This window comes from Haemaphysalis longicornis, unplaced genomic scaffold (assembly GCF_048455015.1).
Source record: "Haemaphysalis longicornis isolate Haplotype H1 unplaced genomic scaffold, Haemaphysalis longicornis Haplotype H1 scaffold_2, whole genome shotgun sequence".
In the NCBI taxonomy this organism is placed as follows: domain Eukaryota; kingdom Metazoa; phylum Arthropoda; class Arachnida; order Ixodida; family Ixodidae; genus Haemaphysalis; species Haemaphysalis longicornis.
The window spans coordinates 72,900,398-72,917,900 of NW_027526295.1; the positions used below are offsets into that span (position 1 = coordinate 72,900,398).

Consider the following 17,503-nt stretch of genomic DNA (forward strand, 5'->3'; position numbering starts at 1 on the left):
AGCAGAAATAGCATCAATTAGAGGAGGGATTTGCCTGTTGGCACCACATAAAACAGTAGGTGTTCTTGGAGATTTTGAAATATGACAGTTGCTGTGAAACATTTGCACACTGGTATGATGCGACCCGAGTAGTTTTCCAGGATCTGCAGTGAAGCTTCAAGCACTGTTTTTGCAACAAAGTAACGTTGAAGTATCTCCTGGGATAATATTCAGACAGCTGATCCTGTATCTACAAGAAGGGAAAGCAAAATTCCAGTTAACTTAATGTCACCGTAGAATCCGCGGTGGGATGGGGCGGACTGATGACCAAGCTGATCATCACGGGTTCCTTTGGTTGGGTTACCGATGTTTCGTACCGGTGGACCTGGGTGCCGTTTCACACGAGTTGACGCCGGATGCGTGGCTGCAGGACGCGTCGTACGGTAGGCATTCCTGAAGTGGCCTCTTTTGTCGCACCTAAAGCACGTTTTTCTGAGGGCTGGGCATAGTTAGAGCGGATGCCGGGTCCTGTCACAACGGCCACATGTTACCGGCAGTGAACTTCGGCTGCTGGTCCTGAAGGTAGTGGATCGAAATTCGCGACGTGGAAATCGAACCGGTGGCGTTCATTGAGTACCGTTGATTGCTTGAACTATTTCTTCTTTCGCTGCACGATATTTTTGAAGTAAGTCCTGGACTTCGGCTATGTATTCGATAATTACGATGGCTTTGTCAAACGTCAGGGGCGGGCCTTCTGCGAGCAGGCGTTTCAGTGTGGCGACTTGGATACGTTCTGGCTCCTTTGAGCATTGGTGATTATATATATTTTCGGGCCCTTCAGAAGCCCCACTTTCCACAGAAAAGACCTTATATGACCTTTCAGACCATTTCAACCGTCGGGACAAACTAAACAAACTGAACAGAACAAACTATACGGCGGATGACGGTGATCTGGCAAAGTCTAGAATAGGTCCCCAAAAATTAATCACTCAAACACACGACCGCACAGCACAACTAACTGGCACAATATCTGGCAGCTAATTTCGTATAAGTGACGTCAAAGACTGCAACTAATTCTCTTGATATAAAGTGTAATGTTTCAGTAGTTTATAGGAGTTCGCGATTTTATGCTGCGTGGTGGGAAGTTTCTATGGCGATCTAGGCACTGGAATGTAAAGAGGCAGCGAAAGTGGTAAAAAATGGTTTGCGGTCAACGCCCGTTCTAATTTATTCATATTATTTGAACGGTTTACCTAAACTAGAATATTTTAGCAATTTTATAGACGGTAGTTCACGGCTATCGCTGTCCCGCCCCACAGCAAACGAATAAAATGCGAAATGCGTGGTACGGTTTTCTACCTTCCGGAATTTCTGCATTTTTCATTCAAAGGTAATCAAAAAGTACTTACTATAGCATAGCCTTGATGCGATGGCGACTTTTCTGGCTCCTTTTCGAACATTCTCTTTAAGATGGCGACTTTTTGGGCTACTTTAGGCAATTTCCCGTCCAATTTTCCGTCCGGGGACTTGGCAACCCTGTTGGGTTGATATGTAAAGGGTTCTGGCGACACCACAGAAAAATAATAATGTGGGAAATAAATTTTTCGTTAGAGAATTAGGGCACCTGTCAGTAGCTAAGGTGTTGTGGTGTCGTAGGCGTAAAAGAATGGTTCGAAGTTAAAAACACAGTCTGGCAGGTCATTGATGTATATCGAGAAATGACGAGGGGCACGCCTTTGTTTGCGGGTTTAGAGTTGGATACACTTTGTGAGACGCGTACTGCTGAACTTGTAAAAGATAGGTAGCTTTGAATTATTGCAGAACAGGACATATAACGCTCATTGCAGCTAGTCTAGTTAGAGTATATTTGTATTTATTCATTTACATTTCATTTATTTATTTATTTATTTATTTATTTATTTTTTATTTAAATATTTAGAAAACCCTTACAGACTCCAGGTGGAGCATGGGGTAAGGGGGCACTATAAATAAGAGGAACTGGGGGGCATATATGTAACATACGGGAAAGGGAAATATCAACAATATCGTGAGAACATCATTATACATTTTTAATGAAAAAGTATCCTGAAAATTTATGAACAACCAAATCAAGAGAAAAACTCAAGGAAGGAATAAATAGGGATACAAAGGTATCGTTATCGAGTATGTGGGAGGCACAAACAAAAAATTTCAGGAAATATGCGCATTTAAGACGTTCTCGGAATCTGTCACTCCTTTTTTCTGAACTTAATTTGTCTCTTCTTTATGCTGAACGGGTTATTTATAAACGTGCGTGTTCAATATCAGCACAAAGCACAGCCTCTCCCAGTTATAGCATACCGATGTAAATGAAGGTGATGTTCACTGTGAACGTTTAATTTCCGCGCATGCGCCTTCAAAACGCAACCTAATAGTCACTCCAGTCATTGTATACCCAAGGGATGGATGCTTTTAATTAATCTCAACGCGTAGTTACCTAATGTTTGTATTCAAAGCCAGAGCCTAATCAAACAGCCCCACTCTTCTTCGCAAACCCATCTGATTGATGTTTTCGTTTTCTCAGCGCCAATTTCCTTAAGTGCGGGCTTATATATTAGGAAACTAACAAATCCGAGTTGTTAGAACACACCAGTGTCGTTAATGTTCTTTTTCTGTATAAACACGTAATCGCAATGTTCTTTTTTTACATAAACACGTAATTTCCTAATGTGTGCATTCGAAGAACAACCCAATAAAGCCACCCTCAGTTATAACAGACGGGCAGTCGGACACTTTCCAGTAACGGTTACTATACTGCGACACTACAGTCCCAAAGCGATTTGAGCTTCTCCGCTCTAATTTCGGGATGACCCGATTTCTCTTTGCAACTCTTTGCCTTGGAAGTGTGCTGATACTTCTTTTACCCAGAATAATAGGCGCTGAAGAAAGTGACGTGAGCCGAGACGCCAAGCTAGATCCGGTATGTTCTAATAATGTTTTTTGTCTGACTCAATGAACTGTTCACACAGTACCCTAGCTCTACACTTTCTCAAACTACTCACTACTCACTACTCACTACTAGCTGGCAAAGATTTGAGCTGGGAATGCAACAATTATACTCGACATTGTGGAAAGCAGCCTTTACTATATCTTAATTTAGCGAAGCCGGGAATCCTCACCCGAACTTGACACCTCTGGCTTAAACTTACAACGTAGCCTCTTGATTTTTAGGATGCACAAGGTCATCACTACGTGTGTTATAAGAGCTCCAATTGAAAGGCCTTACTGTTTGTGATCGGAGACCACGCTCCCAATTGCGAGTTTTCCAGCAAACCTAAACGCAAGTCCGCACAAGGGTTTTGTTGAAACATCCGCATCCTAAAAACGGCCCGGCTGACAGGAATCCGGCAGCTCTGTCGTTGCCTTTTCCAGGATGAGAACAACGTTCACATTTGATATACCCTGGCTTTGGCAACCAATTTTACCGTCTGTAATGAACTGGTTTTTTGCAACCGCCACATTTAACAATGTTATGTGGCTGCTGTCTAAACAACATAAGTTGTAGCTGGACACGCACGCCATGTCATCAAGTTTATCAAGATCAAAATCAAGTTTAAAGCTGTAATATAGTTTAAAAAACAAATGATTGGATGCTGGCAGCTTAACTCTCAACCAAAAATTTCATGCGGCATGAAAACATCTGGGTGAGGCCTTGTAAATACTTTGTTTAACAAAGCGCAACAAAGAACAGCCTGCACTACACATTGTGCTCAAAAATACCGCGAGCGGGACAATTTGGATTGTGTGTAAAAGTAGTGCTGACTGCCGCTGTTGTTTCCCAGCGCATGCGCAATTTGTGTTTGCTGTGAGAAGTTAAATTGAAGCGTAAAATAATTTCTTTTTTGGTGTGTGTGAAACTTAAACTCAACTAATACGTTAAATCGTAACTTTTTTGCTCTGTACGTCTCGTGCAAAAAAAAAAAATAATAAAACCTGCAAGTTTGTAAGAATATACTTGAAAGATTAGCATATTATTTTATATTTAGCATATTATGAGCACATTATTTATTTTAAGTAAACGCAGCACTAAACGATATAATTTCAGAGTCTGGTTTGAAGAACAAACCTGTTTAGCAGTTGCATGCGACACTAATGTCGTGCAGTTTTTTGTGTGCTAAGTATGTTCACACCTAACTGAAGAGTAAAGGTTCCGTCCAAGCAAAGAGAGCAGCTACACGAAAAGCCTTAAGTATGCCTTGAATATTGTGCGCATATAAATGCTTAGCGCCACGTTTGAAAGTATGACTACGTGAAAACTACCAGTCAATTCCAGCCACCAAACGCCGTCGTAACTTTTTAGGAAGGTAGGCATTGTTTTATCAGGCTGACTGGCAGCAATTTACGCAGCAGTAATACAGCCGTTCTATGCACGTGCCGTCCAGTTCATCTGTCACAGGACGCGCATCAGGATATTTCTAGATCCATCGAGGCCCGTTGTCGGGTTATGGCTGGTGCTCTGGAGACTGCTGTTCAAATCTCACAGGGTCTGAAATGTGATTTTAACACGAAAGTGTTGTACTCCCTGATACACTAAGATTTTGATGACGTCATATCCGTCACGGAAATGACGCGAGCACAACAAACACAGGAGAAACGCCACAAAAATTTAATTGACGCGGATGGTGCTACCTCTAGGAGAGGGGAAGCGAAGTAGTGCATCATGATGCTAACAAGGGCCGACAGTTGGCGTAAGCTGCGTCGTAGCAACGCCGACAGGCGAATGGCGAGAAACGGTGACTGATCTGATGTGAAAAGAGACGCCAGCGGGTAGCGGAACGCGTTCGCGCGTGCACGCTTCAAGCTACAAATTCTACCTCTAGCTTTCGACAAGCTAAAATCGTCGCAACGCAACCGTCTGCCGGGTACGCCACAGAGTGACCGAAGTGGTCGCACTTTTCCTGAACCGACCCACTAGCAGGACGTCGCTCGCCAAGCACACCGACAAGACAGCCGGTATCCCGCAAATCATGCTCTTTTTGCTGCAGATTTCGCTGCACATTTCACTTTCGTGCTTTACCGATTCCTATGACAGGGGAATCAACCGCAGTTTTTTTATTTATATTATCTTCAGAGGGGCGGCCATTTTGGTACCATTCGTGTTGTCGCCGATAACAAATACGGGGAATGGCATGACTACTTCATGCATTTAACAACTCAGGCTTTCGCCTCAGTATTATTACGTGACTGCAGAACAAATGAGACGAACCATGGTAGATGTGGGGCGATATAATTGCACTATGTAATTTGGCGGCCATCAGGGAGTCAGTGGAGGCTGCGTGCCACCACAGCGATTCTTCGTCGTTGGGGGCTGAGACCACAGAAGTACGCCTCATTGCCCTCTTCAATATTTATTTTAAGTTTTAGTAGCATCCTTGTCCATTCGCATAGTAGTGCACTACTGTGGTCAATTTACCATGAGTGGAGTCATGGAGACCTCCACGTATATATTGCTTATGCCGAGTAACAAACACAATGATGATAAGCAATCTCACTTAAACGGACTAAAAACTAGCAATTAAGATGAGGTACGGTCCTGTGTTCGCGCTCCGTCCTGTGTTACAGTCCTTCTCGTCCTTGTTTACTGTCAAAGTTTAAGCGCTCTCCATTCAAGTTATGAGGTACGGGGATGCCTATGGTAGTGAAATTGCCCGTACGAAAATAAAACAAGTGCATTATGACCAGACTACTTATTGCATAAATGCAGTGTCAGTCTGACGCAGAGTGCAGGCTATGGAGAAAAAACCAACCACGTGCTTGCCCACGCCAACTGGCCATCAGGAGAAAAATGGGCGCCGAGATGACTACTACGCGCTGCAACCAACGAATCGATACCCCCAACTGTTTACGCAACGGCGGGTACACAACAGCAAAGTGGAGCGGCGTTCATAGAACCGGAAACAAATTTGGATGAATGCAGTCTGTGGTGCCAATTTGCAACAGACATCTAAAAACCCGATGAACACGATCAAATACGCAGTGCACAAATACAAACACCCACCTCTGCAATTTATTTTAGTGCCCTAATGTAGCTGCCTATTCTTCTGCTATAAATATACAAGCTTCTGTTGAAAGCACGGCTACGCATCGGTGCCGAGGCTCACGTGACTGTCGGAACCAACATTCCATTGTCACGGAAGGCAGGGACAAACAAACTAATTGCAGGTAGCTTAAGCCTCGTCTTTAGGCTTGGAACGCGATAGTGTTATCATTCACGTTAGTGAGGAAGGCTCGGTACTGCACGTGGCACAAATGCTGCAGTGCGTCCATCACAGTGCTTGACAGCGCACGCGAACGTAGTCCTTTCTCAAATTTGCAGAAGTGAATTGGCGTACGCGCGGTAACTATACAGCTTTGGGGAGTTGGCGTTTGGCTGTTTTTGAGCAGGTAATTCTCATAGAGCAGCGGCATGTGTTTGCGTGATAATAGTAATAATGGCTGAGTATGGCTGCCCTGGTAGAAGGGCGACGGAAAGTCAGGTAAATTGTGTTTCTTTTTCCTTTTACGGTAAAATTGCCAGCAAATTCTAAACGGCCGACGTGTGAAGGTATAGCAAAGATTTGAAATCAACATTTAAAATGAAGGGCACAAATTTAGAGAATATTCTGCTAATTCGTGCTCATTCCTGTGATGTTTCTCTTTTTTTCTGTTTTTCTTCTTCGAACAATAATGTAAAAACATGAGAAACAGCGCGAACGGCACGCAGAGTAGGAGACACACACACGGCGCTGACTAACAACCAAGTTTTATTTGTTGCATGTGCCTTAAATACAGATCTGTAAAGAAATACAAACGGAAAGGAAAAGAGGAAAATAAATAAAATGAACAAAAACTCTTGTCAAACAAAGCACTGACATGGCCATCAAAAACCCAGTTACTCATTTGAAAGGTACATTTCAGAAATTTGATAGGTACATATTCAGACAGTAAAGCAGACGGTTTGCTTACACATTTGTCGATTCTCTGACTGATGCAAAATACTTTGTAGGAAGCAGACTCGGTAGGGTGCGGTGGCCTCCTACATTTTATTGGAGAGCGTAGGCCCGGTTAGGAGTGGGAGCGGTGAGGCCATGCGGCCGCCCCAGGCGCTCGGTCGTGTTCGATCTGTTGTGGCGCGTGGCACTGCTGACGCCACCGGGCAAGCACAGCTGATGATGACTGTGGCGCCCATGATGATGGCGATGGTGTCGCTACAGGGTTCCCCCCTAGCGCGTAGCGCGTTATGAGAAATATGTGAAAACTATGTACAGGTACGTACAACACCGGTGATCGGTAGGATTTGTCTACGGTCAATGTCCTTACACTGTCCTAGTTGGTCCAGGGAAAGCGTCCGGTATGTACATTACCCTCGGGGGGCCTTGCCTGGGAGTGGCGCAGAGGTCGTGCGCAGAAACGGACGCGTTGCGATGTGGAAGCTGACAGGCGCACCCGGAAGCACAAGTGATGCCCCGCAGATGGCGAGAGCACTGTCCGGATCACAGAGGGGTCGAATGGAGATGGCGTGTGAGGGTTTGGTGTTCGTATGATGCAGGTAGCTTTTTCTCTGCACGGGGCACGACGACGTGTGCGGCGTAAGCCACGCCATGTCCGTCTAAGGTTCCGGGTCCGGCGAAGTGACATCGGCACTCGTGGTGGTTTTTTACAGTGCCGAGTCCTTCCACGTGTGAAGGAACATGAAGCAGGTGAACGGGTGGAGAATGTCCTGCGCAGTCTTATGGGTAGGCTTCGGTGACAGCGGGCGAAAAGTTGCCTGCGCTTAACTGGCGACGCCAGCACTGTCGTGGCAGTGGCTGGTCGATGCGGAGCGATGAGCCGTCCGCGAGGTGCACGACGTTTGTGTGCTCGGATGCGGCTTTGGCGACTCGGCGTAGAATACGCGGCGTCTGTAAGTGAAGTACCGGGCGAGTGTGAGCGAGGTGGACAGCTCGGACTGCGACTGCGGTCTTTGCTCTCACTTAATGTACCCGTCAAAATTTTGGTCGCCGGTATGCTCTGAGAGAATTTACTACGCCACTTGGTTCCTGGTAGTCAAGCAGGTCACTCGAAGGCACGGCAGTTGCGTCCACAGTCTTGTTGCAGCTGAGGGCGTCGCATAGCGTAGGGGCACGGTGCTGCCATGCATTCACGAAAACGGGAGCCGAAATTTCGTGACGGCAGCTGGCGGGTGTGAAGATGACCGCTTCGTCGGGGGCGCACTGTGCCTGCCGCACAGTCTGGCATCGAGCTGGCAACGTTGGGAAGCACTGGTCGTGGAGCGGTGTCAGGGGAGGGCTCACAGTGGATGTAGATGGCGGTGGTGCTAACCGAGGCGGAATGGAGGTCGCTGCCTCGGTGCTCTGTGGCTCCCCCACACCTTCTCGCGGAATGTTAGCTGCGGACGAAGCGGGAGGTGGTCGGTGAGCGCGTGCAATGTCGTCGTGTTCAAGTCCGGTCGGTGAATGTGGGGCTGCCGTGCTGCAGATGGAGAGCAGGTCGTCGGCCTTGGTGGTGGAGGACGTCGCCGTGCTGGGTGGCACGGAGGGCACCGTGTGGGGTGGCGTCGTGTGTGCAAGCCGTGCGGGTACCTCGTGTGCTGCAGGTGGCGGCGAAGCGTGTGCGGACCGTGCCGGTACCTCATCTGCTGCAGGCCGAAAGCAGTCGTCCCCGAAGCCGTAGTGCGCGAGCACGGCAGCGCGGTCATCGTAGGGGGTGGCGCTGGGCGGTGGGAGGAAGAGGACGCAGCGGAGCTCTAGTGCAAGCGTCTCCCAGAGAATGGAGTGATTCAGAGGCTGTACACTGACGTGGTTGAGCCACAGGGTAGCCTCAAACTTGAACAACCATCCTCTGACGTGGCGTGCGTCGAACAACGGTATCGGTGGGTCCCCCCACGTCGCCATGTCGGTGTGCCGCTGGCCGGGTGACAGGCGCGGAAAGTCCGGGTCACCACTTGTAGGAAGCGTCTGGGTCAGCACTTGTAAGGAATGTCCTGGTCACCACTTGTAGGAAGCAGACCCGGTAGGGTGCGGTGGTCTCCTACATTTTATTGGAGACCCTTACGAAAATCCTATATATGGCCGTATATAAAAATTGCCCTATATGGCCACGTCAGGAATTGGGCATATATGGCCATATATGGGTGGGCCATATATGGCCATATATGCCAATTCCTGACATGGCCATATATGGGTGGGGCCATACATGGATGTGGGGCATATATGGCCTAATATGCCCAATGCTATGCCGGGCCTATTATATGCCGGGCCTACGCTCGAGCGTAGGCCCGGCCAGGAGTGGGAGCGGTGCGGACATGCGGCTGCCACAGGCGCTCGGTCGTGTTCGATCTGTTGTGGCGCGTGGCACTGCTGACGCCACCAGGGAAGCACCACTGATGATTATTGTGGCGCTCATGATGATAGCGATGGTGTCGCTACAACTTCATAGATTTCACGTGTGCGTTTGTTGGCAAATCCTCGAATAATATGACACTGGTTATATTCTGGTTTGCACTTACACTGGCGACAGTGCCCAGCTAAGTGGCCTCCGACATTCGCGTTTAGCGAATTTTAATGAAGCTGGCTGCTTCCATAAAGAATACTCAGGAGAGCACCCTCTCTTTCTTCTTCTCGGCTAATACTCACAAGGACGACTGCCCCTTCCGAGTCATCTTGTCGGAGCGGGGGACATGGCAATGACACCTCAGCATCTTCCTGCAAAAGTCGCTCTTGAGCATCAAAGTTGAGGGCTCTTGCCTCGCCAGGAAACCGCATTTGGTCGATCAGATTCTCTGACTACGTCAAAAAAAACTTCAGTTTCTCAGTGGACGTGAAAGTGGACGTTGAAGACTTGTATACTACTCGTTGCCACAGTAGTTAGTCTGTGACGAGGTTAGCGCAAGAACCTTTTGTGAAGAGGTTAGCGCAAGTATAGATCGGCACGGCGCAGGTAAATTTCACAACTCGTGCTTGGTTTCGTAGACAATTTTATGGAATTGCTGAGGTATTAAGTTAGCATACCCTCATCAGACACAAAGGGAACATTATCATTCAAGAGGAGGTTACCTGCGTAGGCTCATCTGTCACCCCGGTTTTAAGTGATTTGCTTTTAGCCCGCTTTCACTGAACTCTGATGATCGCTCTAAATCAGATTAGCATGACCAAAGTGTACCGGTGCGTAGACAATTATCTACTTCTGTACCAAGTGAACGAGGAACACCAACGGAACAATGTCATTTATCTAATTTTTGACGTGTTGCAAAATTAACTACAATGCCTGAACTTGACGAACGAACTACCCGATGGCAGCGTTCTACGTTTTTTGGACCTCACAATAAAGTGCAACCCTGAAAATGTGTGCTGGCGTTTGGAACTCCGTTCGCAAAAGACCCTTTTGAGGTTACTTCGGCCCATTCAAATATAGTGTTACAAATCAGCGCGCCGTGCTGTAAGCTTCGTGCAGCGCTTTTGTGCATTGTGGCGGAGCATTCACTACGTGCGCCTTTCGAGTGGGCGCCTCTGGTTTGCAGCGTCAGCCAACAGATCCCAACACGCCACAACGTGCATGGAAAAGGCCAGCACAGAGGCGCCTCGCTGTCTGCGGGATTCAAACTTCAGCAGTGGAAAACGTGACGTGTGGCTACATGCCCGAAGGACGCGGACACCGTTGCGGAGACCTCCTCTCTCTCCTCTCTCGGACTCAGCGTGCGCCACTACTACCGACCCCTTACGAACTCTGGAAAGGGCGTCATGTGTGAATACCAGGGGGAAGGCTTGTTTGACTGTTAGCGCTGTGGGTATAAATACGGGGGGCCCCAGGCGAAGAATTTCATTCCTGTTGGAGCAGCGAATCAATGCTGTCACTCAGCTCGAGTCCTGTACTGTAACCTCGCTCGGAAAGGCATTGTTTTTGTATCGCTTCGGCTCATTTCTCGCCATGCAGTAAACCAGTGAAGTTTGCCTTCGGCTTCTTGTCATCTTCAATGCAGCAACATTTGCTGGCCGCGCACGACCACCATGCTACCTCTCGCATGACGGAGGTGATGGAGCTCGGCTCGGGGACGCCTTCCCGAATGAAACAACGGGCTGCCAGTTGTGGAATAGCAACTTCGCAATTATAGCGAAAAGAGGGGTGGCCATATCATGTTTGAAGTCAGCATTAACTAGGTCAGGCGAGCACCCAGCTTAATGTATTGAGTAAAGCACGTTGTTGGGCTAGTTGGTGTTCCATGATAACAATAAAACTGCGCAAAAGGACGGGACGGAAGAAGAGGACAACAAACCAGGCGCAGACTCACAACTAAATTTATTCAGAAACAGCCTACGCACCTATATACCCTTCCGTACACATGCGCACAGTCGCATGCGTTTAATCACAAGGACGCGTTTAAAAATTCATACTCACTACAATACAAAGATAGTGACGCTTCGCTAACGCATTTATCACCATTTTTTCGTATATGAAAGGCCTCTATTAGTTCCCTTGCCACCTTTTCCTTGCTCCGGCCCAGCACTGTGGTTTTTTCCAGTTGCGGCTTGCAGGACTTGTTTTCACAGTTCTTGCAGTGGTGCGGAAGGTGCGAGCCAGTTCCATTCTTTATTGACAACTGGTGCTCTCTTAGCCGGTCGTTCACACATCGGCCAGTTTGGCCAATGTAAACCTTCCCGCATACAAGCGGAATCATGTATACAACCCCAGTTGCGCAACCCACATACGGTGTGGTATGTCCCTTCAGGCAGTCTTTTTTGTTATCCGGTCCTCTCAGGATTTTGGGGCACAAACTAGCCAACTTCCGGGGGGCAGAGAAGACTACCGGCACTCTGTGCCTGTTGGCTACATTTTTTAGGTTGTGTGCCACCCTGTGAACATAGGGTACAACCACTGGTTTCTTGCGCTTAGGGGTGTCCGTCGTGTGTGCGGCCCTGCCCTTCACCTTCTGTAGCAACGACTCGGCTACCGCTGTCAAAACGACCACAGGAAAGCCAGCCGTCTGCAGCCTGGCAACCTGAGCGACGAAGCTCTCTTGCACCCTATGATGGCATGACTTCGTCAGAGCACCTTGTAGACAAGAACACGCAATGGCCCTTTTAACAGTCTTGGAGTGCGCGGAACCATACGGAAGCAGGCCTTTCCGCACTCTTGGCCGGTACAACCAACAAACGACTGCCCGAAGGGAACAAAAAGACTGCCTGAAGGGACATACCACACCGTATGTGGGTTGCGCAACTGGGGTTGTATACATGATTCCGCTTGTATGCGGGAAGGTTTACATTGGCCAAACTGGCCGATGTGTGAACGACCGGCTAAGAGAGCACCAGTTGTCAATAAAGAATGGAACTGGCTCGCACCTTCCGCACCACTGCAAGAACTGTGAAAACAAGTCCTGCAAGCCGCAACTGGAAAAAACCACAGTGCTGGGCCGGAGCAAGGAAAAGGTGGCAAGGGAACTAATAGAGGCCTTTCATATACGAAAAAATGGTGATAAATGCGTTAGCGAAGCGTCACTATCTTTGTATTGTAGTGAGTATGAATTTTTAAACGCGTCCTTGTGATTAAACGCATGCGACTGTGCGCATGTGTACGGAAGGGTATATAGGTGCGTAGGCTGTTTCTGAATAAATTTAGTTGTGAGTCTGCGCCTGGTTTGTTGTCCTCTTCTTCCGTCCCGTCCTTTTGCGCAGTTTTATTGTTATCTTAATGTATTGTTGACGCTCAAATCAGTAGATTGGAAGTCGCTGGTCATCAGCCTCAGTTTTTATCAAGCATCGCTGCATCCCTGTTACGGCACCTCAGGAAACGAAAACAGAACGAACCGATACTTACCGGAGAAAGCGAGAACGTAAAATTCCACGCAAAAGTTATTCCGTACGTGCATCACATGTCGCGCACAGTTAAGAAAATTGCCGAAAGAGGGGTAGCAAAGGTTCTCATGTCCGCGTCCAATAAACTGAGCAAGCAAGCTCTGTGCGATGGTAAATAATGGGGATAAAAAGCGCGGCACATGTAAAAAAAAAACACAAAACGAAGTACGTTCGTTGCTGTCAGCCTGTCATTTACGAAATCCGCCTAACATGCAAATGAAGCTATGCTGGTCAGACGGGAAGATGCGTTAATGTACGGCTCCAGAAGCATGCAAATTCGCTGAAAGCGAATGTCGGTGGCCACTTAGCTACGCACTGTCGCCAGTGTAAGTGCGAACCAGAATTTGATCAGCGTCATATCATGCGAAGATATGCTGACAAGCGCACACGTGAAATCCATGAAGCCCTTTGTATCACTCGAAGGGTCGGGGAATGTGTAAGCAAACCGTCCGTGCTACTGTATGAAAATGAAGTCACGTATATTTCAAGCGAAGAATTTGGCTTTTTGATGGCAATGTCAATACTTTGCTTGATAAGAACTCTTGTTTATTTTGTGTTGTTTGCCTCTTTTTCTTTCCCTTTCCATTGCTTTGTAGATCTGTATTTAAGACACCTACAAGCAATAAAACTGGGTTGTTAGTCAGCGCCGTATGTGTATCTCCTACTCTGCATCCCGTTCGCACTGTTTCTCATGTTTTTAGCATGCATCAACCAGCCCACTTACTCCTCGTTCTAAGAATATAATGTAAATTTACAAAGTTATAATGAATAAATCTGTTAACTTTATCAATTCGGCGTTTTTGTGCAAACACAAACCAAAGAACAGAGTTTCGTTTTGTTTTGTGAAATTTGTTTGCTTCGTCGTGTGAGGGAGGCGTATAATGTTGAGATTAACTGGGAAAACTCAAGAATAATCGACCAATAAAGGAAGTTGAAATCGCGGCTTTATCTGGAGCCGTTGGAGATACAGAGACCCGTCACACACTCAATCGAAATGAAGACCCCCCCCCTTTCCTTGTACACGCGCTGGTTACGTCACCTACTGAAAAAAATGTTAGCTTCCATGATCTTTCCTTCACACAATTTTAAACAAGGCTTTATTAGAGAAGACAAAACGTCTCTTTTTTGTTATTTTTAAATTTCCCAGGCGTTTCTTTGGTCGGTGTCTCCGTTTTATTGAAACCTGTCTCCCGACCAGACGGGCTTCCGTTAAACCCCCTCGACTTCATGTATAGGATTGGCGTGAGTGAATTCGTTAGGACAGTGCGCAACGTCTATAACACTCACTTAAACTTCAACTAGTTACCTCTCAAAACTGCGGACTCAAACTTTCAACAAAAAACGTTGAGGTGAAAATACATGGTTAATACTTCAGAACGACGCAAGAGTTTTCTTCAAATGCTTTTCGGCCGAGGCAAGATAAAGCTAGAAGTAGGATACCTGTGCTATAGACAAGTGTGTTGCCCTCTGTACGTTTTCAAAATTTTATTTCGTATTTTGTTTGCATTGCATTAGGCTTAAGATTTTTCCACATTGTTTCTATAGTTACCCCATTACAACTGCGAGACGTTTGCTTCGCCTTTATGCATTTATGGGCAGATACAAGGCTGACACAGTTGGTGTTAATTTCACATTTTTCCCGTTGTGATGTGCCTTTGATTTACTCATATTTTTTACTCTTGCTAGTGTAGGCAGAGTATAAAATATACATTTTTGATTTCGAAAGTTAGTTTATGAATACGTTTGTTTTATTGTCCTTTACTTTCAAATTTTTATGTAAAAATGTTTCAGCAAAAAATTTTGCTTTACAGCATTACAGCGATTGACCACAATAACGAGTGTTTGTGCATGACTGCGTTAACCTTGTAGCCTACCCATTTTTTGCAGGTACAATGGTTGCTTGTACCTGGTTGCTGCTTTTTCACAATTACTTTTCTTGGGAGAGGCATTAAAGAGAGAGAGAGAGAGAGAGAGAGAGAGAGAGAGAGAGAGAGAGAGAGAGAGATACGTTGTGCGTGGTATGAGTTTTGTTTGTCTTTATTTAGGCATTATCATCATCATGTTCAACGTAGGTGACGTCGAGCTGTGGTTGTCGTTCCGCTTTGATTATGACCGCCTTATGGTCTGTGAAATGTAAAGTCAAGGGCTGTTGTAGTGGATGAACCCTAAAGTTGCTGAAGATGAGGTCGATGCACGTTGCCCGGATGGTTGTGGGCTGCTTATAATCACGGCACACCGAGACTCGACGACGCACGCCGCCGCCGCCGATGATGAAACGTCGAAGCGTGAAGCGTGCTCGTCTCGTACCGGCCCAGGAACACACCGGCAACACTGTCGCTCCAGGAGCCCTTAAAGGGGAAGCGTGCTCGTCTCGTGCCGGCCCAGGAAGACACCGGCAACACTGTCGCTCCAGGAGCCCTTAAAGGGGAAGCGTGCTCGTCTCGTGCCGGCCCAGGAACACACCGGCAACACTGTCGCTCCAGGAGCCCTTAAAGGGGAAGCGTGTTCGTCTCGTGCCGGCCCAGGAAGACACCGGCAACACTGTCGCTCCAGGAGCCCTTAAAGGGGAAGCGTGCTCGTCTCGTGCCGGCCCAGGAAGACACCGGCAACACTGTCGCTCCAGGAGCCCTTAAAGGGGAAGCGTGCTCGTCTCGTGCCGGCCCAGGAAGACACCGGCAACACTGTCGCTCCAGGAGCCATTAAAGGGTTAGACACCACCGGGCGTTCAGCAAGCCGAGCATGCGCAGTGGGGGTGTGGACGGCGCAACAACAACAAGGGAGGGACATAGCCCCGACCATGAGAGAGAGATGCTTCGATTCTAAAAAACTTTTATACCCTGTTGTTAGATGCTCTGGAATGGCCGCAGTATAATAATAGTGGATCGGGAATGAAGTGGCAAGAGTAAAATTTTCTAGCGCACGTTAAAACTTCAGCCGCAGCCCGGCATGCACCACATTGGAGTATTAAAATACTTTAGTAGCGATGAATGTTTAGAATTTTGTTATTAAGCTGTTATTGCCCACCGACGGCAGTAATATTGCATTACCTTTTTCTCATGTTTTACGTAACGATACCTGGAAGTGTTTTAGGCAATATTGAGCAACCGCAGTTTTGAATGCTTGCCACGAAGACATTTGGAACCCAGTAAGTAGATTAATCTTAGTGGAAACAGTAATATTCAGTACATCGCAGCAAGAAACTCGAATATGTGTCTTGCTTGCCTTTTTTCATAGGCTGGCCTCATGGGCAGGTTTGGCCACCCGGTCGAGATTCACAAGGTGACCACCGAAGACGGCTACATATTGGAACTGGACAGGATGCAAGGAATGGGAGCGGCCAGCAAAAGAGGGGCCTACACGCCAGTGCTTCTTGTGCATGGGATCTTTAACAACGCTGGATGCTGGGTTGTAAATTTTCCTTCCCAGAGCCCAGGCAAGAAAATACCAAGAACGCGGATTTCTACAGATATGCCCGTTCCCGGCATGACCTTTTATTTTGATTTTGCGGCCCGTCTAACTACACGAACTGATTGATATACGCGAGGTGTCTGTCAGATTACAAGTTGAGTGCTTTAAACGGCAAGAAAACTCAAGTACGAGGAATGTACAATTGCCTGGCTTGAGCGATCGTAATAGCAATCTGATTTTAACACAGGTTAGGCAAATTATCATAAGTGGTTCATTCGACAGTTATTTGGTCGTTCACCAACGATAATCGAGAGCACGATCTACTTTATTTCAATAAAGTGAGGTGCGAAGGCACCAATTCCGGAAAAAGAACTTTGTACACAAACAAATTATTGTGTAGTGCATTCCAAATACGCCACTAGTAACTGTTGCATATACAAATAACATCTTGTTCCTGTACTAACCGCGAACACGGGGCTTAAAAAACAAAAAAAAATCACTAGGAATATCTCAGGGTTTCAAATCGGGCTCTCATTGGAAGACACGTCTCCCAGAAATCTTAGCCAACAACTCCTGCCTTACACAGAGGGTATGTAGCCACATTAGGTCGTTCCACAGACGAGAAGCACCGGGTGTCGACTGGTGTTCAATGAGCGATGTGCGTCGTGTTGAATGTACACATTGCAGTCGAAGAGGAATTTAGGAAACAGGACAGCCCAGAGGAAAAACTAAATCGGAACTGGATAGGGTGCAATATCTTCATTTAAATTCCCATTAGGAGCTTCCAAAGAAAGACATAAATGCAAACGATTTGAGTCCTCAATAAAAACGAACAGCTGATTTCACGCGCCGCTGATTACGGAGCTCTTTGTTAAGTACATGCAATATCCATCCGTGATGTGTAGCTACGCAACCAATTATAACATAGCGTAACTAAACTAAAGAAACATCCCAAGTTGCGTTCGGGTTATACAACAAAAAAGTTCTATCGCCGCGTTACTAGGCCCGCATTACACTCGTAACTCACGGTATCGTGCACAGCTTTTCAGAACACGATATCCGATATGGCCACTCCCGTTTTGTCGCTCCGTATCGCGATGCCGAAAGTGAGGGGCGCTTAGATCCGAAAAACCTAAATTACCCTCCCCCTCGCTCCCCCCTCCCCCCAGCCCATTTTTTTTTGCGGCCGCGTATTGACGAGACGGGCGCAAGGAATAAAGTTTTATTTAGCAAAGATTCAAAATACA

General features: G+C 47.0%; 1 protein-coding gene across 1 annotated transcript in view; it reads left to right on the forward strand.

Moving 5' to 3' along the window:
- The first annotated feature begins 8,424 nt into the window (after positions 1-8,424).
- The window catches only part of LOC144168064 (lipase member N-like), a 50,443-nt gene continuing 41,364 nt past the window's right edge, over positions 8,425-17,503 (forward strand). The window contains exons 1-2 of the mRNA XM_077697149.1: positions 8,425-8,562; positions 16,083-16,281. Of these exons, the coding sequence (XP_077553275.1) occupies positions 8,425-8,562; positions 16,083-16,281 (337 nt within the window). The remainder of the gene's footprint in view (positions 8,563-16,082; positions 16,282-17,503) is intronic.